Genomic DNA, 27583 nt, shown 5'->3' with positions numbered 1-27583 from the left:
GTTCTAAAAAGAATATTAGGTGGTTGCAGTATGGGTGATTTGGATGCTTGACATAAATATATTTGTTGAGACAATACAAATGCAAAGTGGATTATATTCGTCTTGTAGACTTTTTGTTTCACACACAGTTTGATATCCGTATCGTTTTTTGATATGGAAGGTATGAAAACCAGTCTAGCATCACAATAGGAGAACATTGTGGCATTAAAGCATAGTCGCTTAGTAGATGGGCTAGCAAACGTAAACGTTAAATCGAGTTATACCTGCATAACATCTGTATGAAAATTATTTTCTCAGAAATTGCATGTATTAAAATCATCGTCTTTAATCTGCTGAAAGACCATAAAACTAATGGGTTGATGAAATTTGAGCAGGTACTAGCGATTTCGATTGCTAGCCGCACAAGCACACAGAATCTCACAACCTTCATTTTCATATATTGTAGAAAAATATTGAATAAGTCGTATACTGGTTGTAATAATAATATGAAAGAGCACAAAATTCTCTATATTTATTCCAAGACCTACTTCCGGAGTTTTGTTGTATCACGTGACTACCTTGTCATTTAATTTAATTGAAATTTTGTACGACAACATTAAAAAGGAGTTTGTTCTTGATATCACATGACTATTCGACTTTCGTTTGAGAGTTGTAAAATGTGACTATTAACGCAAATGGTGAGTACCGGGTCAGGTTTCATTTATGCCGAGTTTCGTCTGGTCTGTCAGCAGATTAATGATATAACGAATATAATACTTGCCATTTTTGAGAAAATAAATAATTCTCCTATCGATTTAGTTTAAATTTGCGACGCCCACTAGTAAGCTATCTTATGGTGGTGTCAAATTCAAAATTTTTGGTATGTAATTGCACTGAACCCACACTCCATCCTAAATGTCCAAATGTGAAAAAATGGAATATTCAGTGGAAACCGGATTAGAAAAATGTCAAATCTCTTAAGCTGAACTTTGGTGCGGAATTATTACACAGTGACATGTAGCTTGAAGTATTAGTTTCAGATCTTAAATAGAACCTAGAAGAAATGGGAAATTGTTGTCCTTTTTATTATATATTAAGAAACGATAGGAACCCATGTATCAGTACTGGTTTTGGGACTGGTATATTGAACAAGAAGAAAAGTTGGTTTTACAGAAAATGCAGTCCTTGTTTATGTAACGATATATAATTTTAAAGGTCTTTGTCAAAATTTAAATCAACCGTTTTGTAAATGTCTTTAACTAAGGTTGGTTGAAAAATCTTGAGATTTTATTGGCATACATAACTTAGGGTTAAACTTTTTTCGTTACAAGATAAGATTCTGATACTTTGCCTTTGTTTTTTTTTCATACTGTGGAAGGAAATGTTTACTTTGTACAACATGCACATATATTGCTCTAGAATTCTTTAAAATTAAAGGTTTGAAATGAAACAAAATAATTTATGCTCATGTTGTTTCCACGTAGCAACATAATGCAGGTCAGCAAAGTAAAGTTAGAATTTGTATTCTGTACCTTGAAATGGCTTTAAATGCCAATTTGTAGGAATATAGTGCAACTTATTTTGTGGTTTTATGCATGATCATCTTTTCTGACATGTTTTCGAGTGTCTTGAAAGAGAAACATCTTCAGATTTGGAAAATGCATGTTTTATAATCCAAAATGTTCTTTAATTCCATTCAGAATGGACATACGTTAACCTTGAAGAAATTAATTTCGTCCTTATATTTAGAAAAGCATGGGAACCTGCTAATGGTTTGTATGTTGTCATGGAAGGAATTTGCAAACATGTCGGGAGTGTTGGCTAGAGAGAAGGTAGTTGGAAGTGATGTGCATTTGTTCCTTGACATTAGCTTGTTAGTAATATCGAAGAGCTCTTTGCTGCTGGAACTTTTCATGATCTTATTACTGTAGTGTGCTGATTTCGCTGCATGGACTATGTGACGTTCTTCTTGGCGGCTTCATAGATTAATTTACAAATAGCGAGTCTGGTAGAAAGCCAAAGCCCCTCAGCTTTATAGTGGTTTCTTTTAGCAGTGCGAATCTGGTCCCTAACATTGCTATACCACGGAGAACACTATTGAATTGATATTCTACAAGATACTCACGCTCACGTTTTTTCAATAATGTAGGTTTGGAAGTGATCGTGGTAGAGGAGGTTCCAGAGGTGGTGGTAGTCGCTTTGGAAGTCGGCCAGGAGGTGGGTTTGGCAGTGGTGGAGGAGGATTTGGCGGAAGCACCTTTGGTCGTGGAAAACTGTCAAAAAATGATCAGCCTGGGCAGAGGTTGCGGAAGCCAAAGTGGGATGTAGAAAAGTTGGCAAAACTTGAGAAGAATTTTTATGTAGAACACCCAAAGGTTGTCAACAGATCACCAGTAAGTACTTTCACACTTTTGTATATTCCTTTTTTAATTATCTTGTAACTTGATGAAATAGCAGTTCATTTTGACTATAATGTTCATGAACCATTGGAGTTGTTTGATGGTCTTTTAACTGCCATTGTTTGCCTTTACCCTCATTTGTGCATCAGAGACCTCCATTGGGGGGGGGGGTTGTTGATCAGTCTTGCACCCCTAGGGGATATACTGCCTGCTGTCCATGGTGCGTTTGCATGTTTCTGGTCACTACTGCTGTTGGAAGGATTGCAATGAAAATGGTGCCTTTCCACTAAGATGAAGAATTCTTACTGCTAGTCAAAATGAAAGGTCTTCTTGACAGAATTGGTTTTGAAAGACTTTATTTGTCTGTATTAAATAAAATGCTCAATTAGATGCAAAAATCAATTTATGGGGTGGGGGAGAGCAGTGTTTTATCTACAAATGGCTTCGTGCAAGTCGTTAAGGCAACAAAAAAAAAAGTCTCATTTGTCTCATCTTTGGATAATGAAGGCTCCATTGGTTTAGTAGCAAATCTATTATTGATCGGTCATAAACAGTCCAAAAGCTAATTTTGTTTGTTTTGGATCTGTTTTAATTTTTTTTACCATTACAATGCAAGGCATACAACTGAGTGAATGGAAATAGTTGTTGACAAAGTGCACATAAAATAAGTTTATCACGAGAATATTTTAAAAAATAAGTGTTTATTTTCTGCCTCTTTCTTGGGTGTGGTGAGTATACGGTTCTAACATTCTGTTGCTACAAATGTGACTGTTACAGGTCACTTACGGTCAGCTCCAGGCTCCACACTCAGTTGTAACCCTATGTATTATGATAACATTAGTGTAAGATACTGATGTGTGCATGATTGCACTGTTTGGAAGAATGGTAATCTAGCCATTAGAGTAGTTGGACCAAACCTTAATTTTGTGTTAATGAACAAATCACAATATTGAGATGCGTCAATTTACGTACTGGTGACATTATTTAGGCCAAACCTTTGTGTTTTTTTTGTTTGTCGGCAAAACATAATATTGGGGTGCATCAATTGATGTTCCGCCGATGATTTGAGTGGCATAGGGTTTCACTGAAATATTTGATTCCTGCTTGGTCCTGATGTGAAAAGGTGTCATTCAGAACCTCATTTGAATCCGCCATAGTTGCCATCTTGAAACTATTGTGATAGCTTCTCTTCATCAGATTATTATGAATTAGTTTTTAAACTTTGCAATGAAGAGTTTTTTTTCTTCTTGAAAACAATTCTTGACCTGTAGTTTTTGTGATTATTATTTGTAATTTGTACCATATAGCCATCAGTGTGCTGAGCTGCTGTTAAACAGTAATATGAAAGTACATATGTATGACAGTGGTGCAGATCTAGTGCCTTGTATGTCCACACTTTTGTGAGGGACTTTTGAAAGCTAAACCCAATTGACCTTATAGTTTGAGATCATTTTTGTGTTTGTTTAGGTTGTGTACATTGAACTGTTTATGTGGAATGGCTACTGAAAGCTGTAATGTTTTTTTTTTTTGTTTTCTTTCCAGACCTTGGTGAGCTGGATTTAGAGATATGTAAAAATTATTTGAGACTTCATTACATGAGAATTATTTTATAGATTCTAAGGCTAACTGAGTTCATGACTAAACCAAATTATCACCCATGTACTGAATGGTCTAGTTTATTTTCTGATCAATTACAGATGGAGATTGAAGCCTTTAAGCACGAGAAGCAGGTGACATTGCATGGAAGAAATATGCCAAATCCTATTTTAGAATTTGATGAGGCGAATTTCCCAGGTAATACAAGTGTATTAAGTTGGCCTTGAACATTTCCATTTTCCCTAGATATGGAAAATACATCCTACCACCACACACTTGGCCTGATGCTCTTTTCACATCAGGGAGATTTATTATGATTTATTACTACCACTTCCTTTTTGGGAGGTTCGTTCTGTCACACTCTGTTAATTGAACATCTCCTGATCCCTGTGAAATGTCTGAATAAGACTTGGATTTGAGAAATTTTTTAGGCTTTAACGTTGTATATGCCAATGATATGTTTTCCAGAGATATGGTTGGAGCATGATACAGATTGAAATTTGTAAAGCATGATAGGAATTAAAATTTGTCATATTTACTGTAATGTCGTAAATATTTTTGAATATTATTCAAGCCATAATGAATATTAATGTACTGAAAATTGCTTTTTGAACAGCTTAAAAAGCTGAATATGACTAAATTTTAAAATTATCATGCAGGCACGAAGAAGACTTTACCTTTTTTCAAATAGTTCCTATTTGACATCCTGTATGGCTACCTTCCTATTTGGCATCCTCTATGGCCACGATTATTTTGAAAATTCCTTAGGGAACTTCTGTAAACTGCTACAAATTTTGTTTGTTCTGGCATGGTAATTTTCAATAGCATTCTACTTGCCCAGGTTTCAGCAATTGTTGCATTTGGACCCAACTTAAACCTCCATTCCTCCCAAGTAACTACTTGTCGATGTATCGTTTTCTTATCTTTGTATTTGGAATATATACATGTATAAAATAATTTGATTGTTCCAATTGCATGCATGGTATTTGGCGAAAAATTTAAGGTGCATGTTGTATATTAACTCGTTATGCAAAAGTGTACCAAAACAATCCTTTGTCGTGGCACCTAGTTCATGTGCAGGCATGGTTGTTACAAGCTTGTAAATTTATTGAATTTGAGATGGTCTTTAAAAAAATCATGCATTTATATTTCTTTTTTGTTTGATAAAGATTTTGACAAATTCATGATCAGCAGACAGCTACATTTTTGCTCAACTGGTTTCCGGAGGAAAATGTATCATTATTTGGATCAGTTCAGTAATTTGATAAGATCGAGTGGTATCCCTTTGCTGTAGTGACCTGCCATTTTTTATATTCTTTTTTGTAAGATGAGTTGCCCAAGCATTAATTTCACTTTTATCAACTTTTATCTGGACAATTATACCCAACTTGCATAGTGAATACTTCATTTGAACAAGTCTCCACATTCGCATCCTTTGATAAGTGGCCATTGGTAACTTGTAAGTTCTATCACTGCTTGACTGCATATTGGGCCAAGCAACCATACTGTTCTACCAAACAAAACAGATTCAGTATGATTAATTGGCAGTTTTTTTAAATGACCGAGAGTTTATTCGACCCAGATGCTTGCAAGTGGATAATTCTTTTGATTTGAATCTAGATTCTGTGTAATTAAATTATTGAAAGCACTTTACTGATGCGTCCATTTACTGTATAACTGGTGAAATGGCAGGAGGTCTTCAAAGATGACCAGAGAGGATAGACTCCTGTTAGAAATTGTTTCTGTTTGAAGCAAATTGATTACACTAGGAGCAGTTTGTATTTGCCTTCAAATCGCAGAATGTTTGTGACCATTTGTCAAATTGATCTTTTCTATTTGGATAAAACAAGTTTAATAAATTATTTTAGCAAGGATGGCCATAAGGAAGATTAAAAGTAGGAAAATTAATGTAAATATAGAGGAATAAAACATACGACTGCCACCAAGCCTGAATATTGATGAATATTTCTCAAAAGAAAGAAACTTGAGCCAGACTTTGACAGGAAACAAATATGAAATGTAACATGACCACGAGGTGTAGAAATTTTGAGCTACATTTGGTTGATAATTATCCATGGTTTTGAATTCAGAGACTGCAAAGAAAAGATGTTTTGCACTTGTTGCAAATAATATTCCAAGCTGGCATGGATTTAGTCTGTTTATGGAACTGACAAATTCAGGATTTCATCAAGTCACATCTCATAATAAATTTGGACCTCCTAAAGCCTGTCTTGTACAATATATGCAACACATTAGTCAGCCAGTGCACAGAAAATCCCTCAAGTTTGAGTTGCAAATACTCCACTGAGAAATGTCATTAAAAATTGGACACGAATGAAATGAAAAATGTTATAAAATGCAAACTCTTAACATGGCCTTCTCCATTGCTCACTTTGGAAAACCATTTTCTGAGATTGAAATGCTGTGGTGTCTTCATGATTAGAATGGCGATGAACTTGGTGCTACTTAAAACAACAGCTGAGGGCAATTTACAAAGTTTTGGAAGAAGTATGGGAAAGTTTTAATTCCAGTAATTGTATTTATATTCTTGCTCAACCCATGGAAATTGTAGATATGAATAACTAGCAGGTTGTTATGACAAGGAATGCCAATAATGGATGAGGGGGGAGGATTACAACTATCAATGTCGAATATATAATAGGTAAATGTAAACCAAAAAAACTGATATTATTTGTCTTTGTTTTAATAATAAAAATCTTGGTTTCCTTTCATTTTTTCAACAATAATTGTAGTTTTTATAAAAACATTTTACTTATAAATCAGCCACTGCAAGCTTGTATGTCCGCCCGCTTGATTTTGGCCTGTAGCCGTGAAGTAGCATTTGTTGGTGGCTTGACTGGGATTGTAATTCTCTGCTGGTGGCCCATTATCAACCAGTTGTAGCAGATCATGCAGGTGGAAGAGTATATGAACCCAATCTTTATTTTGTTTCAATTCTGAACCCTTGCTCACATGATGCAGTTGAGACAGCAACACAAACTGTGACTTTTAGAAACTTTTTAATAATTAAGAATTTTTTAAAAAAATTTATTAAATATCGCTGTAAATAACCTAAACACAGGATACCCATCAAAGTGGGGGATGAATAAAAGACTGAACAGAAAATGAAAAAGATTGAACCTAAAACAAAACGGAAACTAACACAAAATACTTAAAAAGTTGATAGATAATCTAGATTACTTTTTGAAAAATATTGCGGTATGCTAGACTACTTCTTAGTTTCTGAGCTTGCTGATGGAAATGTTAATGCTACCATAAGGGAGCAAGAAACCACTAGATACAATGATAGTCCCTTTTTTTCTCTTTGCCCTTTGAAGGAAAATATCTTGAAATACTTAAAAATATTTTGCTTCTATTGATTATCCCTTTACCTCATAGAGCATAGTTGCCCAGTGCAGCGCGCTGTAAATAGAACACCTGTTACCTATTCGACTCCAGACGCATAGGCCTGTCTGTTAACTGTTAAGCAGTGTAATGTTTGTTAGTTTAACAGCAATTTTAACCATTTTACATTTTTGGTACACATCTATTATGTCTGGAAGAATTTAAGAGTAAAGTCCGATTGTTACAGCTGTGTAATTATTTTTCATGGAGTAATTTTTTGTGCTTTTAAAATCTCTCGAGAACTTGTTCACCTTCAAGTCATCGAGACCACATGACCAGTCATAGCTGCCATTTCTCATACTCTAAATTTACAAGTTTTTTTGTCAGCGTCTACATCACTAAGTCATCTGAATTTGATAATTTATAATAAAAAAAAACAATTGCTGTCTACATCAATATCAGAGCCTTTACCTAAATTACTGAAGCTTTCATAGTTGTGATTCTAATCGTGAAAACTTCGTAAATACTGAATGAAATCTACGACCTCCATTTTGGAGAGTGGAGATTATGAACCAGTTACTTTAAATAGCAGATATCGATCAGATCAGAAACAGTGACTACGTGATCTGATGTAATTGTCATTCACAGAAATGAATGTAGTATTTAATAGGGGTTTTTACCTGAAGGTGGCACTACAAAAACCGGCTTAAAATGGCTGAGGTTTACAGCAGACATCAAAAGGTGCTTCCATGCGAATGGAGTAGAGGTGTCCAAAGGCGCTTGCATGAGGTAAAGGGTTCAAATGCATACCTCATTGAATACAGTTGACAAGAAGAAAAGTTGGAGAAGTGAAAATGTAGATGGGACAAGTGATTTCTTTTAAAGCTATTTGTCCTGTACAAGTTTGTTGGGGAAATATTTATCAACCCTGCCATAACCACACTCTATTTCTGTTTGGTTTGTGTCTTCTTTTTATCATATTTTAAATGTTCCTAATCCTAATAGGTTGTTAAATTTTAGTGAATTACATTGTTATTCAGATTATGTGAATGATGTCATCAGACAGAGTGACTGGACTGCACCTACAGCAATTCAGGCTTTTGGCTGGCCAACTGCTTTGTCAGGTCGAGATATGGTGGGAATAGCACAAACAGGATCTGGAAAAACTGCATCAGTAAGTGCCATCTCAGTCTCGTTGATGTGAAATGTTTGTGACTTTGTTGTTTTTTTTTTTTGATGTGCCGATTTTGTTTCTCAGTGTGCCTTGTTGAAAAGAGAAACTCTAAAGCTACTATGTTTGTCTTTTTGTACTTGAGCTTTGAAATAGTGATATAGATGCCATTGTGTAACATTTAATAGAAACATGCAAATTGGTGCCTAATTAACCCACTTGAACTTAGTTTTCAGCATCTTGACTTAGGGAGTTTTGAAGTTTAAAATAAAAAAAAATTGGCAATCTTCCGTCGGTTGTGCTGAGGTTCCATTAGGGTAAATGTTGTGGGCTAGTCTAAAAAATGTGGTTCAGAGGGTGAATGTCCCTGATAGAGGGGATGTGAATGCTTCCTGATATCTAGATGCTAGTAAATTGATGGAAAATGAACATTTATTTGAAAATATTCATTTTCCTTGTATATTTTGTGGGTTCCATCCTATTGGTATCCCATCAAAATTGTTGTGCAGAATCGTCAGGTTGATTAATGTTGTATATTGATTAGAGGTTGTTTGCACCATTCTGGAATAACCTACTCCTAGTATTCACTGTATAGCCAAGATTGTACCAATGTGTTGTTAACATAATACATACATACTCGACATCATTTGTCTAAATGCATCGTTGCATATAGGCATACAGATTTCATTAAATTAAATAGAAGACGCTTGAACAACTTGACATAACTGCTTAGCAGAATTTGACAGAAGTGTCCTAGCTAGAAGGCAGTTCAGGTTTGATGCTGTTCTGCCATTGAATATGGTTGCTGTTACTATAGATCATTTCAACAAGAACTTGAAGAAAAAAATAACAGAAATTTATAGACCAAAAGAGCCCAGACATACAAACCTTTTTATGTTGGACTTGGCTTGTAATTTTGCATGGATGAAAGGATAAAACAGCTAACCAAAATGTGCAATTATTCATATACAAGTCAATTGAACAGTCTCGAGGATCATCTGGACCAATGGTGCTGAATGTTGGTGCAATTTGGAATATTCTAACCTATTAGCATACATGCCAACCATTATGTTTTTGGCATAATCATGAACCTTTTTCCCCACAAATTATGAATTACGCTTGACTGTGTATTGAATACGCTTTTTGTTACTTTAACAAATAAATAGTAAGTGTAAGAGTTTCTTCAGATGTAAAATTTGCCTCACTGGTTCGTTAGTTTGATAAGCTACTTAGTGGACCAGTCCATGTCTTTTTAAGAAAATGGTGCCAGATGTTGAGCAAAATGCTTCAAAATGCAAGTTGCAGATGTTATTGACAGAAAACATTGAAGCAGATAGTTTGTCCAAGCTTCAGAATATATGTAAGGTCAGAAAAAGAACAAATCAACACATTAGAACGAAGAATATGAGAGTAATATAATGTAGCACTGAGCACATGATTATGCTCATTGTAGAATTTCAGTTCACAATGATTCAGAGTTTAAACTAGTTAAAGTGTGCTGAAGGGATATAATTTTTAGAATATTTTGTGATTGTATTCTGGTTCTAATCAATATGGATTTAGTAAACGAAATTTTGACCAGCTGAAGAATCAGGTTAGTAGCAAAAGTAAGTTTCTTTTCATACATGCTGTAATTCTGGCGTGCAAGATGTAGGTTGTACTTTTTATGCTCAGATTAATCTCTTTTGCCACTTGTAATAAATATAATTACTTGATAATGGGGGTGGTGGCTTGTATGCATCAAGCTATTTTCATTCAAAATTTACAGTTAAGAGTAGCATTATTTCTCCATTGGAGTTCTTTTAAATTGATGTTTATTTCTTTTCAACAGTTCATTTTGCCAGCCATTGTCCATATCAATCACCAACCTTACCTGGAGAGAGGTGATGGACCAATTGTAAGTACCAATAATAATACCACTCTTGTCCATTTTCATTGAAGCTTTTTACTATTGTATATAGTGATAGTGTCCATTGGGAAAGATTGTTGTGAAGTGAAAACAGCAAAATAGTTAATGTATATTAGGTCTATGCTGTCTGATGGTGGTGGGTGGAATATGTAAAATTGGATTCATAAAAATTAAAATCTTGGAAAGTTATTAAGTCATATGATATGAAAATATATTATACATTGTACCAATAATCGCAATTTAATCTTTATAAAGAATTCGCTGAAGTTATTGCAGTCTGTGTTTATAGTACTTGTCAATTAGCTTCTTTCTTCAATTGAAGAATCGCCATTAGTTAAAACTTAACATAAGGGAAAGACTTCAAAGTTTCCTCATGAACAATTATGTATATATTTATTGACTTTAAGAGTTCTTCTGTTTGTTTGCTATGTACTTTCATTCGCTTATTTCATTTTTTGTCTATGTAAAAAGTTTCACACTTCACACACATTAGTGGATAAATCACATTTCTTGAATTGCAATTCATGTTTGACTTCTACCATATTTTAATTTTATTGAGTTTACATATATTGTATTTGAACAAGTATTGCATCTACCTGTACCACATTTGGTTACTTGTGCCTCTTTCAATGAAGTCAAATTTAGATGTTGTTCGAATTTGTTTCAGAATGTTTCCAAGACTTTTTTTCTTTTTCACTGTTTGAGTAAATTGTTCACATGTTCATACCATGTGTATATTTCTATTCCTAGGACTATATGTTGTAATTAAAAGAATTCCATTTGATGATGGATTCGATGTTTTTCATGTATTTCCCTTGATTGATCCTTTTTTTGCTTTGTGTGTATTCCTTGGTTGGTAATTTTGCCTCTGAAGATGTTGCTGTTACTCTGCCAGTCATTGTTTCTGTGTGTGTTTATTCTTTACATTTGTCAACACTCTTGATGCAAGGTTAAAATGAATGTTCACTTTTATATGGTTTGCATGACATGCTTTGAAGTTGAGATCATTGTGTATCAGTTATTTTACTTTAAATATCACTAATAACGTGCGTTTCATATAGTTCGACAAGTATTGCATCTACCTGTACCACATTTGGTTACTTGTGCCTCTTTCAATGAAGTCAAATTTAGATGTTGTTCGAATTTGTTTCAGAATGTTTCCAAGACTTTTTCTTTTTCGCTGTTTGAGTAAATTGTTCACATGTTCATACCATGTGTATATTTCTATTCCTAGGACTATATGTTGTAATTAAAAGAATTCCATTTGATGATGGATTCGATGTTTTTCATGTATTTCCCTTGATTGATCCTTTTTTTGCTTTGTGTGTATTCCTTGGTTGGTAATTTTGCCTCTGAAGATGTTGCTGTTACTCTGCCAGTCATTGTTTCTGTGTGTGTTTATTCTTTACATTTGTCAACACTCTTGATGCAAGGTTAAAATGAATGTTCACTTTTATATGGTTTGCATGACATGCTTTGAAGTTGAGATCATTGTGTATCAGTTATTTTACTTTAAATATCACTAATAACGTGTGTTTCATATAGTTCGACAAGAATTTCCAGGCATGGAATGTTTCATTCACTTCATTCTTTTGTGAATTTTATAGCTGGATGCAGGTTATTAAGTTCCTGGAGGAATTCTTTTATTGGTATATGTTTATTCTATATAATGAAGCAGTCTACAAGTTTCTTCCAGTTCTTCCTCAAATAATCCCCAAATTCTTTGTGTTTATTTATTCTGTCTGCAAAATATTTCTTCCAAGTGTCCAAGGACTAATATAACAGAAGTTGGTGCTACCTTGGTGTCAATAGCTGTACCTTTTTCTGTATGTAGTAATTTCCATTAGAATATAATACATACACTATACTCAGTTCATCTCAGCACATACATATATTGGGATAGTTGGCTTCAGTTTCAAGGTAATAGTGACGAAACCAAACAATACAATTAGTTTTAGTACATAGCTATAGGCCATGTTAGGAACCAATTGCTTTGGGTTTTAAGAACATAGTCATCACAATTCGTTGGTCAGAGATTTCCTAATCTGGGATGTGCTGCTGGTGCCTACATAGAAAATAATCATGGGTCAGGCATATAAAGTACTGTTTTATGATTTTTTGCTGTCTGCACTTCAGAATTTATTTGTGATAAACCATGTCACATTTTGCTTTGTCCAATGTTAAACTTTTACCTGTGGTTCTAAATAAATGCACAAGTAAAAAGTAATTGCATCTAGTCCTTGTGACATCCCCAGCATGTAAGCAAGTAGTTTTTCTGTGAAACAGTTATTACCAAATTATTTTATCTTTCAGTGTTTGGTTTTGGTCCCTACCAGAGAGTTGGCACAACAGGTTCAGGAGGTGGCTACAATGTTTGGTCGATCATCACAAATCCGCAATGTTTGTGTGTATGGAGGTGCTCCCAAGGGTCCACAGATCAGAGACTTGGACAGAGGTAATACGCAACTGTTTTGTGTTCCCATCTTGAAAATCTTTTTATTTTGTTGTTACACCTTCTGAATTGAAAGTCCTATCAACATAAATTTTCATTAAGGATTTATGGTGATTAATTTGTTGTAAACAATTGTGCCAATATGAAATTCAATATGGCTACCATAGAACCATTTTGAAAACCATGTTGCAACTCCTGATGAATGTCATGTCCTATCTGCATGTGGTTTTCACAAGAATTTTAAATGCAATAACTACATGGTCCAGAAATTAATTCCAATCTGACCTAGTGGATGGCTGCCAAAATGAATATTGAAAATCTTTCATGTTTTCTTGAATTTCACCAAAAACCTTCTAATGCTGTCCTATTTCTGAAAACTAAAGGGTACAGGTCTTATGGCCAGTATAGATGCCAGAGCAACCAAGTTGAATAGATTTAAGAAAGATGTATCAACATTTTTTGCAACATTTAAATTGGTAATGTCAACTGTAAACTAGGGTTGGTTGGGTAACCATAACCATGTTTTTTATTTGGCCGTGTCTGGAATTCCTGAAAATCTTGTTTGGACAGTAGAGCATAATTCTTTTAAATCCATTTTACATACATAAATTCAAATTGGACTAGACATACTATTACAGCAAGAGGAAGGAATCGGTCAATTTTAAAATTTGTATTTCCTAAATACTAGGGTAGAATGATTTTATGTCAATTTGCAGATGTCAATATTTTCTCTTCCAGGTGCTGAAATCTGTATTGCCACACCCGGTCGATTAATAGATCTTCTTGAGGCTGGAAAGACTAACCTGATGAGAACTTCGTACCTGGTGTTGGATGAAGCTGACAGAATGTTGGATATGGGGTTTGAACCTCAGATCAGGAAAATTTTGGAACAAGTCAGAGTGAGCACAGTTATTTTTTACTTTATTGGTTGAAGATTTGAGGAGCATACAAGGTCTAACAAGTTCTGTACCCATATACAGTTGACATTTCGTTCAAACTATTTTGTGGTAAGATTTGCAAAAGGCACTTGTATCCTTTGTGTGTTCTATACAAGAGGACACTTTCAATGAAATGCAGTGTGCTGCTTGTTCTGGAGTGAAATTCCCATGTAGGTAAGTGCCCACTACTATCACAATCTGATCAAGTGAAATCGCCAACCTTTACAGATGGTACAACTTTGCAGAGATGGCGATACAATTGGGGTGATTTTAGGTTCAAACCTACTACTTATTGCACACTATTTAGCCATATGTACATGCATTATGGAGTATTTGAAGAAAGTCCTAAAACATTGTATCCAACATCTTGTTGAAAGTTGGTTGTTCCTTCATGAAAATGTTGCTGTAACCCTTTCATCACTAAGTAACTTTGGATTTGTAAAGTAAAACGACTTGTTGATTTTGAAATAACATGACTATGCCAATTTTAAAGATGTCGGGCTGGATTACGTATCAAAATAAAGGTTAAAAGTTGCGTTGCATGACTAATTAGCGATATAATTGGGTGATTCTAATTTTGCATTAAAATTTCCAACTTGTAACTATTAAAATAAAGGTGCAAAAAGGTAAAATGAGTAAAATTCACAGGCAGTTATTTATGTACCTCGTTAGATGGTTAGATAGAAGTATTCCAGATCTTATTGGAGCTTTTTAACACTTTGGTGGGTCCACATCTCCCCCAGAAAATGAAATAAGTCTCTTTGGATCTAAGAGTTTCATCCAGAACAAAAACATGTGAAATGCACAATTCCTATGGTTCAGAGCCATCAAACACCTCTTCATCATCATCACACCCATAATCACATTGCATCTCCAGACATTTACTCTCATTTTCAGTCAATCTGGACTGAAATTTTTTGGATAGCTTGCATTGAGATAGCTGAGATCTGTACTTTTGGGGTTGGAGGTCAGTGTTCACTGGATGAAAAATGTCCAGCTTTTGACAGTGTATCTTTACTTCAGCATGTGGACGACATAGACTTGTTAATAATGAAGGCTGTTGATTTTGGTGTCAACAAGGTTGAATGTCAATGCTGACTGAAAGAAAGAAAAACTTTTTAAAAAGAAGTGAAACCTGTACTTTAAACCATGTATTCTGGAGATTTTGCACTTTTATAGAACAGACCCTTTGATATTGGGATTATTGTTGTTCTGGGGTTTAATGCCATTTTTCAGCACACGATAGGCTATGCATGGTGGCCAGTATTAATGGTGGAGGAAGAACCACTGACCCATGAGAAGCTACTGGCAAGCTTTCTCACCTACCCACTAGACTTGAACCCACGTAGGCAGATGTGAGATGGCCGTGATCTGTAAGGAGAGCGCTTTAGACCACTCGGCCGCTCTGGGCCTCTTGATTTGGTACATATAAAAATGTTTCTTTTGAAGAATAATTTGTAATAAAGCAAGTTCCTTGACTAAATTTTAGGTTGGCTTGCACTTGCATGATAAAGAAAACTGGATTCCGGTGTCACAGTTACTATTGGTCTGATTGCCCAATTGGACCATGCCCTATCAGTGCCTGAATAGAATACTTAAACAGTGCTTTTTAAATTAATTGTTTTATTTCTGGAAGAGCATTCAAGGACTTGTGCAATTCTAGTGAATGATACTATCTTCTTCAGCCTGATAGACAGACCTTGATGTGGAGTGCCACATGGCCCAAGGAAGTAAAGGGTTTAGCAGAGGATTTCCTTAAGGACTACATACAGATCAACATTGGAGCACTCTCTCTAGCTGCCAGTCACAACATTTTGCAGATTGTTGATGTCTGCAATGAGCCTGAAAAAGACTACAAGTAAGTAGATGTGATAAAGAAGACTCGTTTGAATTGGTAATTGTATCCCAATCTAATAAATTGTTCTGTTTTATGTAGGACAGTCTGGTATATGTGTCACACATAATCCTGACTCTCCACAGAAAAAAAATGATTTGGTCAATTCAAGAAAAATGTGATCTTGAGGACCTTGAATCATAACAAGTTTAAAAACATAAATTTAACCATGCTAATTTTGGAAATGTATTCATTGATCTCAAGAACATACTGCAATTGTAATAAAAAGTTGTGGAAATAAAAATCCAATATTTGAGGGTTCATAGGGGAAAGAAGTAAATTTACAATCAAAGAGCATAAAGATAGGCCGAGATGTGCAGATTTCAACCAGTTCTTTAGATTTGAGAGAGTTTTGAAGATCACCCAAAAACATCTTGGACCCCTTGAGGAAATGTAGTTTGTGTATTTTTTGTTCTGAGGTATGTCATGCTTAATTAAATATGAAAACTTTATTTCTAGATTGATCAAACTTTTGGAGGAAATAATGCAGGAAAAGGAAAATAAGACCTTGTTGTTCGTGGAAACCAAGAGGAAAGCTGACGACCTTGCTAGACGCATGAAAAGAGAGGGGTAAGTTAACCCATTTTTGTTTGACTCTGGGGTAAATGGAAAGTTTTATACTTGTTTGATTAACACGTGTTGTATCTTTGAAATCTAAGCTTATTAGTAAGGGGAAGAATTTAGTGACTTAAATACTTTGCTAGAGTATAACTTTACCAATTGAACATGTTGAATGAAACTGGATTTAATTATATATCGTGTATTTACATCTCATGCCATGCAGGATCACTTCACAACAAATGGTGCATCCTTGTCCCTTGAATTAACATTTGAACCAGTTGTATATTTTGACTGCACCGTTGAATGCCATAGATGTGCCCCTGCCTAATGGTTTTGATCAGTGTACATGTAAATCAGCCTCAGAACATGTGTAAGGTCTTTGGCAGTTACAAGAAGATGCATTATGCTAAAGAAAATTGTTAGAGATGCTGTCAGGGTGCACAAAGGCATTTTTTTTTATTTATGAATTTGTGTACTTTCAGAGCAGTGATGTGTGATAAGTCTCGCATATTTAAAGTTGCACATATACTAGTATACTCTGTGCAGTATATACTGTTAATTTATCATAGTCATGTAGCCTGTAAAGCTTGTACTTTTGCCTGTGTTTACTTGAACCAATAGATCATGCAAACTTTATAAAGTTCAAGGACTACCTGACCCATTATGAACAAATTAAAATCCTGGCAGCATATAAATGAACTTTATATTTACATTTGATAGGTGGCCAGTGATGTCTATTCATGGTGACAAATCTCAACCAGAGAGAGATTGGGTTCTTGCAGGTAAGATATTTGACTGATGTATTAAAAAAATATTTAAAAAATTCTAGCTTGAGATCTGTCAAAGAGGAAGCATCATTCTTGGATTATTTATATCTTCTAAGTTGTTTTAAGTTACTTGATAATGGCAGAAATTTGGAATCTAAATCTTTTACATCAGAAGCTCAACATAAAACTAGAGCTTCACTTGTATAGAGTAAAAATTATTTTTCATTGAGTGAATATTGTGTTTATAAAAATGTGTTTAGCTTGCCAGTTGGCTTGGTCTTTCAAGATGTTACAAATCTGTTGCACGGAAAAGTATTCTAGTATAGGAAAACCACTTGTTTTTTTTGCAGAATTTCGGTCTGGAAAATGTCCCATTCTGATTGCCACTGATGTAGCATCTCGAGGTTTAGGTTTGTATAGTTTTCTTGTCTGTGATATGGTTAGGGTAAGTATGTAGAATAGGGTTTATATCTTGTGTACAGTTTTTTAAATGTAATTTTAAAATTTACTTATAAATCAGTATTGATTAGACAAAGCTTGAAGTGCTAAAGTGCCATACTTGTGTTAAAAATAATTACTTTGTTGACTTTTTTTTAGCAGAATGCATAAAGCTTTTGCAGTATATGTCTGTATTTTAGTACAAAATTATTTTAGCTTTTGTTGCTTGAAACTGTTGAAGATATGGGTATTACCATTGGATAAGTAACATTTTCAAGTGTTTTGATGAGACCCATATGGGAACTGCCATTAAATAATCAGTATTAGTACTTTAAAAACTTATATATAAATATCATAATTTTAGAGAAGAATCTTGGATTCCATATAAATTTCTCCACATGTGAATTCTTTTTTGCAGCAAATTCAAAATATTGCAATGTTTCATCAGAGATATGTCTTTGTTAATATTTGCACATTATTAACTTTCTTTCATTTTTCTTGTTACTAGCTTGATAAAGACAGCTTGAATGCGGCAGGCTATACCGGCATGACCAACTGGGTAACTAAGAGAGGGAGATGCATTTTGTAATTGATTGAATGCCGCAGCTAGTAAGGAGCTGCAACAGTTTCGTATAGGTGGTCGCTAAAACCTGCCCTCTATGTAAACTTGCACTGTAAGTATGCATTGGAGAGGGACTAGGTTGAGATGGTGGTGCACAACTTTAATGAATTGTGTAAAAATAAGAATTCTAAGCGCAAATCTTGTACGTCACAATCATAATTTACAATAGGTTTTTCTTTTATTAATATATGGAGAACAACATAATTTTTGCTATTTTCATCTTTGAAGCCATTCATTCTCTGTTTATGCCTCAGTTAAGCAATTTATTGGTCATTTTTGAACACTTGTATACCTATCAAACCTTGTTGCTGTGTTATGGCAGAGAATATTGTAGTATGTTCTCGGAGACTGCCGGTGATATTTTGTTGAGCACAAGGTGAATGTTTAATTTGTTCTTTAAACAAACTTTACATATGCTTACTGATGAATATAATGCCCTTGTGTCAAACATTTGGGCGAGTAGCAGCTCATGCCAGGAAGCAGGCATGAAAGGATTGGGAAAAAAGGCTCAATTTAGGTTTATTTTTGTGACTATCTTGCGAATCAGTATATGCTTACACAGTTCGTTAGTTGAGTGACCATTTTGACGTGCAGCCAGACCACCTACTGAAGATTTTGTTGAAGATAGTATTTATCTGCATAAACATTTGCAACAAAATGCTGATAGACTGGTTACTTGCCTTGCCACCCTCACTTAAGATGTCCATTTATGGTGTCATGTCGGAGAAAGGCCTGCCTCAGGAGAGAAACTGTCGGATATCTTACCATAGTACACTGGATGTTGTCACTTTTGCTGAGTTGTGAAATGATCAAGGACTGCTTTATCCATGGAGGTGTATCCTAGAATTTAACAAGTTTTAGAAAAAGCAAGAGCAAAAATAACTTGGAATATATTTTCCTGATCATGCTTCTTGACCTGTTAAGTCGAGGACAGTTACACAACAAAATGAAAAGCAGTCAGGAACGCCACTCAGTATGTACCGCAGATGCATGCTCCCTACTATTAGTTTACATTAGGTATTGAAGAAAGGGCCTGGGAAGCTTCTATATAAAGCTGTAACCATGATGTTAAGATGTGTTTACATACTTTTCACATGTTTTTGATAATATTCCATTGCTCAGTCTTTTTATCAATTGAAAGGTAAGTCTGAAATGGAGAATGCATATTTGTTAATAAAAATAAAATCTGAAATATAGGCACCTACAGTGCTGTCAGAGACTTGCTTTAGGTCATCAAGGTGATGAAATTTAAACTAGTTTTCTTCTTTTTCACAACGAAGATTTTTAGTTTTGTTTTTGTTACTCCTGCATTGTTGACTACAAGTTGTGACATTGTTGTATGAAAGCCTTACACATTTGCACCTTTATACAATTGGTTTATAATGGTAAATGGAACTTGTGATGTATGCTGCTTAAAAAAAAGGCAATCCATTGCCAATTACATGTATCAGCATGAAATGAGAAATTAACCGTTTCTTGTAGAGGTGTGAAAATTGCATGAATGTAATGGCAATGTTCATTGTTTTTCCTTTACTTAAGTATTATGATCACTATGTATCCAGACTCAATTCTGAAATGTAATGTTCTGTAAAGTAATCTGTAACCATGAAGACCCAGGCCTTGTATTGTTGAATGATCGGTGATAAATAGGGGAGTGTGCATTGATGGTGATATATTTTTATTGCAGATTTCAATAATTTGGCAACAAATTACAGTCGTGAGCCAATGCTAGTTGTTTCTGCATTTTTATTTTCCATAATGTAGATGTGGAGGACATCAAATTTGTGATCAACTTCGATTACCCCAACAGCTCGGAGGATTATGTGCACAGAATTGGCAGAACAGGGCGTAGTACTCACACAGGAACTGCATACACTTTCTTTACACCCAATAACAGCAAGCAAGCAAGGGACCTCATTGAGGTATTGAAGGAGGCTAGCCAAGTTGTAAATCCAAAACTGGCACAGTTGGCAGATAGTGCAAAGTTTCTTGGAAGAGGTATGTATTGCCATCTCTTCTCCAATATTATATAGTTGATTTCTACTTAAAAATGCAGTGTAAAATTAATTCCTCTACTTGACTATTTTGACCCAGATGGTTTTCAGTGTAGACTATTAACCTTTTTATTCTTTTACTAGTTTATATTTAGTTTTATTTAATGGGTATTGAATTACCAAGGGATGTAATTCGATAAAATTGTTAGCTTTTTACCATTTTTTTTTTCATTTTTTAGAGAGGCATTGTCTGGCAAAACTAGATATAAAAGATAAAAGGAGTGCAGTACCATACATGCCAACCATTACGCTTTTTTTTTTCACTAAATTATGCCTTGCGTGTAAACGTATATTGATTAAGCTTTTTCAGTATATCCATCTTCTAAAAAAAATTGTTTATTTTCTCGGTTTTATTTACATCCCATTAATCCCACTGACCGTATTTTAGAAAAGACGGCTTCTACCTAACTATGTATCAGGGATGGGGGCTTCCTAAGAATAGCTTTTTTCTCGTTGAAATTCAGTACTGTAGTAGCATTGGGGTGGGTGGGGGGACAATTTTCATGGTTTTTGTTGTTGCCCCGAACCACAAATTTAAATCCCCAGTGAAAAATGAGCCACATATGATGTGGATCACCCCCACCCTGTTCTCTTAGCGTTTCATTCCTAGAGACTAACATGGCTACTAGTATTTGATACATCATGGTCAGTACTGTAATCTGGTAATTGAGTAGCTTCTAAATGTTTTATTTTTAATTTTAACCTTTTGAAACAAGAATCAGTGGATACGTTCGATAAGGTATCAGATAGCTGTAATTTTACTCACTGCCTTAAACTGATGTGAGGTAAGTAAGGATAGGTAGAAAATAGAGAAAAGGCATACGCATTCAAACATTACTAATGCTGCAAATGAAAGAAAAAATAAAACTGTATGAAAATTAATACTTATTCAAATCAATCCTTCTGAAAGCACGTTTCATTTTATCGATGCAATTTTAATCCAAAAGAACAACAATCCTGTAAAATACTAAAACTATTTCTTGAAACACTGTTTTTAATGAAACACTATGCATATACAGTAATTACAGCAGAGTATTAAAGCTCATACTTTTTTGGACAAAGCCACTATATCAACATGTCAGTCAAGTCTCATGGGACTCAAATGCTTCTCGGGTAAATAATCCTAAATTGCCGAATTAAACAAGTCCAACTTTCTCAATACCACTGATAATTAGGTCCTATCTTTCACTCATTGTCGCCTGAGCGGCAGTTATCCATTCAGTGTGAATTGGCTTGATTAATTTGGTTGTAAGGTTTACTAATACTGTGCACTGATCGTCGCCAGTAACATCTTTTTCCGTAATGGCATCCATGACCTGTTTAGCATACTACTGGTGGGAGTGTGACTTTTATCTTTATTTACTGTTAAACTGGTGGTTGAAATCAGTCTGTACAAGAGGCAGGGACAAAGGAGTGATTCCACTGTCTTTCGTTAGTTAGCATTTTGCACTTTGGTGGGCACTAAACACGTGTAATACTGATGGTGCAACTTGATGGACAGCGGTTTGAGTAAGAGATACTTTAATAACCAATTGGCTTAGTGTTGTTGGCTGTGTCTGCTTCCTTTGATGTTGAGCACTCGAACATAAATATAGCGAAAGCGATTAATCTTACAGGATTTTATTTGTGCTCATAGAGATGGAAGTATTGTTCTAGTGTTGTTGGCTTCGACTGATTACTTCACTTGGTCGTAAGTACGGTGTAAGTATTGAACTTTCCAAGTCTTTGATTTGTGCTCGTACAGGTGGTGGTGCTGTTTTAAACATTAAAGTGACTGCCGTTTGCGTCAGCATAGTTTTATTCTTTTGTATTTATTTTGAGTATTTGTAGAGATTAAACAGTGAAATTAAATACCTACTGATATACATACTTTGACAGCAAAACCACAAAATTAAGTACCCACAAAAATGCTTTTATAAAATACAAAACCATGAAAATAGAGCCCAGTGAAAATAAATGATAAAGTATTTTAATACACACCACAAACTCTTCTCCATAGATCAGAAGATGATTACTCAGTTTTGACCGTTAGTAACCTCTTGAAACCAGTTTTGAGTTGTATGCAGTATTTGCAAAGCAGACTTACCCTTTGTTTTCAGGTCGCAGCAGGTATGGTGGTGGTGATCGTTTTGGTCGAGGATACGGTGGAAGCGGACGAGACAGGGGTGGACGGGATAGCAGAGGTGGGATTGGATCTGACAGAGACAGTGGCTCGCGTGTTGGGTCCAGATTTGGAAAACCCTCGGGTTCCTCCAGCTATGAAAGTGGAAAAATGCAGGGTGAAGGAGCACAAGGTTATTGTGGTGCCTTAACCTGATTTGATTCACAGCCATAGGAAAATCTGGGCAGATAGGGTTGAAACTTTGAGAAAAATACTTGAACTTTGAAGACTGAAGTGTAGTTGATGTGAAAATTTTATTTGGTGTCACAGTTCAAGTTCACTCGAAGGATTCCAAAAAATCTTAATTCATTGTCTGAGATTTCACAGAATCTGAAAATCCTTGAGATTGACCAGAAAAAATGATTATGCAAAAAAATAATTTTTGAAAGTTTGCAGTCAGTTTATGTACTGCAACATCTAGAAATTTTGCGATAGCTTAACAGATGTAAATATAATGGGTATCAAGACAATGTACATTAATTTAGATAAACTTTTGTGTGATGCTATGACGAGATATGGCTCACAAACATTGGGCAAAATTTTGGTTGATTGTGTTGATGCAAGACTCTTAAGTTCGAGGTCAAATGTACCACAAAACTTGAAGTATTCAGTATTCACGTAATTACCCATAAACTGTTCTAATTTCTATCTGCCGTGATATTAGTGTAGTTGGGAAGAAGATAAACTATTAGCATGATCTTGGCTTCTCAGAAAGAGCCTTTATTAATTTGTGCAGAGCAGTATGGTCCAAAAAAACCACTTTATTCTTGGATTTGATGCACGAAATAATTGCAGCTGAAGATGGGTATAATACAGAGTACAACTGGATTAAACTTTCAAACTCCAATATATATTTTATGCAGTAGTTTCTCTTGCAGTGTCTGTATATGCACATAGGTCTGTATTACATGTCACTCTTTCATATATTGATTACATCTCTGCTGGAAAATGCAGTGGTTCTAATGGCTCAGTGGTTGTCATGCTGGACTCCAGACCACAAGGGTTCAGTTGTCAAACCTGTCATTGGACCTGCCTGAGTTGGCTGTTTCCTTAGGCAAGACACTTGACTAATGGCCCCCAGCACTAAATAACCTACTTTTGTTGTTGTGTTGTATAGCCCCAATCCAAAATAAAAAATGAAATTTTGACCTTGATGTGCATAATATTTTGAAAGATAAACTAGCCATGCATCTTAGGTAGGTTGCGTAAACCCTTAATTGTTGAGCTCAATTTGCGTTACCTGCCTCCGAGACAAGCTGTGTACAGCAATAGTCTGGTCCAGAATAATAACTTTTACGTTGGTGTACAAGTCGGCTTTTTATGGCATATATATATATATAGGTATATGTGTGTGTGTATGTATGTATGTATGTATGTATGTATGTATGTATATATATATAGGTATATATATGTGTGTGTGTGTGTGTATATATATATATATATATATATAAATTTGGCCACTATTATTGTCCTTTTGCAAAATTGCCTGGCCACAAGGTGAGATGGAGTTCATGTGGCCTTTTATCCATTGTATTTTAACCTACTATAAAAATGGATGGAAAAGAGTCTTCGCATGAAGGGCTGTAGGATTTATATAAATATGATGCCATTAGTAGTAGGCAAATGTAACGTACTCTCTCTCTCTCTCAGAAAACTTTTTGCAAAACAGCTTTAGTGTCTTGACTAAAGTTTTTGGAGGGCTTGCTCTTGCGATATGAAAAGGCCTATTGATTTTTGGTTAAAGTTTTGGCTTGACAGAAATGTCTTGGTGAAAAAATTGATTCCAGAGCAAGTTCCTTGACATGCTTTGTGAATACCTTTCTTCTAAGGTAATAAAGAAACCTATAGATTCTACACTCTAATGATGAGAGCTCATGGTTATAGTATGACTAATAATCGTCCAATTCAAGACCAAGGGTCATTTATCCCATGTTCAGAGATCTGCCAAGTCAACCATTCTGTAGTGCCTACATAGGACTGTTGGAGGCATGAACCATTGTGGTTCATTGGTTAACTTTGAAATTCTGTTATTTATTCTATTCTGGGTTGGCCACCATGGTGTCATTGTGCAAGGCACCGAAACTTGTTATTGTGGTGTGAAAAACCAAACAAGTTGCATAGACAGTCCCAGGTCAGGTGTTCACAGTGCTCGTCATGTTCCATCTGTCCACCATTCACACTTGTTTCTGGATGAACACTTTTAAAACCATCTATCACTATGGTACTAGTATTGTTGTTGGTGTGTGCTTTGCTATGAAGAAGTTGTTGGCTTGGTATATTTGGATATAGAGAACTCTAATATTTCAACTTGATTACTAGATAAGAATTAATGGAACTCGACAAGTACAAGAAAAAAATTATAACAAATCTAAGATATTGCACATAAACATTCGTCATTAATCAACCTCGTTTGTTGTAAGTATTGAAAACGTCTGCCAGTAAACAAAAGCACCAGTTGCATATAGGTGCCTTTTGGAACTTCGAATTCTCTGTATTTTGTGTATTGCTACAAGACCAGTCCATAGAATACTTTCATCAGGAATCTTGACACAATGGGTGAGGTGGCAGATATCTGTGAACTCTGGTTTAGATGATTACAAATTCTTTCATTCTCACTAATATTTCTGATCCAATACAATAATTCTTCAGAGTTTTAAATTAAATATCTTGGATATATATGGTGGAATTTTTGGAGTTGGTAGTCTCCTATTTATTGTCAAGGTGAAGCATGAGTCCGCATTTACTGATTCAGACTTGTGTTACTCTAGCTGCAGATAACTTGCTGGAGAAAGCAGTGAACTAATTTCATTTCAGAGGTAGTTTTCCCCAGGAGTGAATGTATTCCTAAACGAGATCAGAAAATTGGTATCTAGCTAGATTGGTTTGAATGTTTACAGGTGTCTTTAGTGCGCAGGAATTGCTGGGAAAAGCATACAGTTAAAGTCTTATAAACAGTTACAAATTCTTTCATGAATAAATCCGTTTAAAGTTGACAACTCATCGTTTCCATTCTTAATCATTGCAGGTGGAGGTGGAAGAGGAGGATTTAATCAAGGGGGATTTAGTGGTGCTAGTGGTCACCAGAAAGGATTTGGAAACACAACACAGGGCTTTGGCAATACAGGCAGTCGACAGGGTGGATTTGGCAATAAGCCTCAGTTTAACAACCAAAATTCAAGTAATCAGCAGGGTAGCTTCACCGGTAAGCCTCAGTTTAACAACCAGAATTCCAGCACTCAACAGATGGGTTTTAATAAGCCACCACAATATGGTAATCAGAATATGGGCAGTCAGCAAGGCGGTTACAGTAAACCACCGCAACAGTTTGGAAGTCAGAAAAGTTACAACAATAATGGCTACAGTGCAGGTGGATCTCAAATGAATGGCTATGGTGGGCAGGCCCAAAATATGAATGGAACAGCAGGTGGACAGCAGCAGTCACAGATAAAACCAGTTGGAGGTCAAGGAAATGTTACTGATCTGAAGAAACAAGCAATGATGTACAGTCAGTGGATGACACAGGCTCCACCAACAATTCCTCCACCACCACCACCGAAAATGTAATTGTGCATGTTAAAATTCTTCTATTTAACTGGGATTATAAGATGACTATTTGCAGTGCATCATGAAACTTCGTTGGACTGCAGTGACATTATATTTGGTGTATACTGATAAAAGAAAAGTGCAAGATCTGTGAGCTCTGTTGAACTATATATACATAGTGACATACATATATATATATATATATATATATATATATATATAAAATGTATGCATGTATGTCACTATGTGCAGTTTTATTTGGAACAGCTATGTCTTCACATTCTGTTCCTGTGTAAATTTTCATTAGAATCCATTTTTATGTTCTTGTCACATGTTTCCTAACTCGTATTTATTCTATTTTATGGACATTTCCTTCATCAGTGTTAATTTGTCTTAATAATTTGAATTGCTGTTGTGATATTACAGATTGGATTTTTGTTGCGAATGATGGATACATGCTCGGCAACATACACAGCCTTTCTACAGTTGTTATTCCTGTGTGGGAATGATTAATAGACCAAGGTTGAAAGACTCCTTTTTAAAAATAAAAAAAAACTTCTAATTATTGCATGATTTTGAATATCTTTCCTGAGCAGGACCAAGTAAAGCATGATAATGTTATGTTTACGATGAAAATTGTCAATAAATGTTTTTTATTAGAGATGGCTTGTCATTTTGACTGCAATCACCACTTGACAGTTAAGTTTTTCCACATGAATGAGCAAGTGTTTTTAGATATTTGGAAGTCTGTTAAAATGTACAAGTTGGTCAAAATTTGCTGAATCTTGTTTGCTCCACTTGTCAGAAGAGCTTGTGGTATGGCCTATTTTCAGTTACCTGTCTTTTTATTTGCACAGGTTACAAGTTGCAGCTCTTCTTAAACTAGGAGGTTTTCCATGAAATGTTGCACACATTCATCCAGTGCTCTGGTTGGTCCCAGGTGAAATTGGCCAGTTCAGCTGCCACAGCATACAATTTCAAAGTCATCTTGAAGCTAATTCAAAATGTTGTTAGCATGGGGTTTTCACTCAAAGGCCTATTGTGATGCCTAATTTGTTCTAAATGACCAATGTAGATTTGCCAACAAATGGGCCAGCATGGCAGCCATCTTCAGATATGGCTGTTGCAACATTCATCTTGGAAATTTGTTATTGCTACTAGTTCTGAATGGAAAGTCTTGTCATGCAAGATTTTCACAAGAAAGATGTCTTGAAGTGAAAACTGCACATATTAGAATTCCCACCATGGCAGCCATTTATGAAAATCTTGCTGCTACTAAATGATCATGGGTGTTTTAACAGAAAAGTTTATATCTCTATGGTTCTAAGTAAAAATTGTGCTAGTATATCCACCACAATGGCCATCTTGAAAATATTGCCACTTTTGTCCAGATGGATTGGAATATCAGCATTGGGTTTCCATACATGCCAATTTTTACACTTTTGGCGTAATCATTGCACATTTTTTTCACTAAATTACACCTTGTGCGTAAACGTATATGGATTACACTTTTTCCACCTTCCAAACAAAATCAATTGTTTTCTTTTTCTCGTTTTTATTGTCAACTCATTAATCCCACAGACCGTATTTTAGAAAAGATGACTTCTAAATAACTACAATATAAGAGTACACTTGTCCGTGCACATTCCTCACAGTATTACGTTGTATTTATAGGAACTGTCCTGTTACCCAGAAACATGCTGGTTCTACTTTCAAACTTTCAGCCTCGTATTTATAGCAGTGGTATGGCTTAG

The 27583-nt window shown here is 35.2% G+C and overlaps 1 protein-coding gene across 3 annotated transcripts in view; it reads left to right on the top strand.

Annotated features, from left to right (window-relative positions):
• The window catches only part of LOC149802609 (putative ATP-dependent RNA helicase DDX5), a 28081-nt gene extending 1591 nt beyond the window's left edge, over window positions 1–26490 (top strand). Inside the window, exons 2-14 of one of the 3 annotated variants that reach the window (XM_089951909.1) lie at window positions 2129–2372; window positions 4076–4172; window positions 8360–8493; window positions 10322–10387; window positions 12713–12854; window positions 13590–13750; window positions 15475–15647; window positions 16143–16253; window positions 16965–17026; window positions 17362–17421; window positions 19836–20069; window positions 22225–22308; window positions 25312–26490. In XM_089951909.1, coding sequence (XP_089808035.1) covers window positions 2129–2372; window positions 4076–4172; window positions 8360–8493; window positions 10322–10387; window positions 12713–12854; window positions 13590–13750; window positions 15475–15647; window positions 16143–16253; window positions 16965–17026; window positions 17362–17421; window positions 19836–20069; window positions 22225–22308; window positions 25312–25850 — 2107 coding nt within the window. In that variant the 3' untranslated portion in view covers window positions 25851–26490. Of the gene's footprint in view, window positions 1–2128; window positions 2373–4075; window positions 4173–8359; window positions 8494–10321; window positions 10388–12712; window positions 12855–13589; window positions 13751–15474; window positions 15648–16142; window positions 16254–16964; window positions 17027–17361; window positions 17422–19835; window positions 20070–22224; window positions 22420–25311 lie in introns of all 3 variants that reach the window. The other 2 variants (XM_089951908.1, XM_089951907.1) reach the window with 2 other exon arrangements.
• Window positions 26491–27583: the final 1093 nt, after the last annotated feature.

Source organism: Sinohyriopsis cumingii, chromosome 3 (genome assembly GCF_028554795.1).
Source record: "Sinohyriopsis cumingii isolate HCF-2022 chromosome 3, ASM2855479v2, whole genome shotgun sequence".
NCBI lineage: Eukaryota > Metazoa > Mollusca > Bivalvia > Unionida > Unionidae > Sinohyriopsis > Sinohyriopsis cumingii.
Note: the sequence above shows the minus strand (reverse complement) of the source record. Positions and strands in the feature narration are given on the sequence as shown.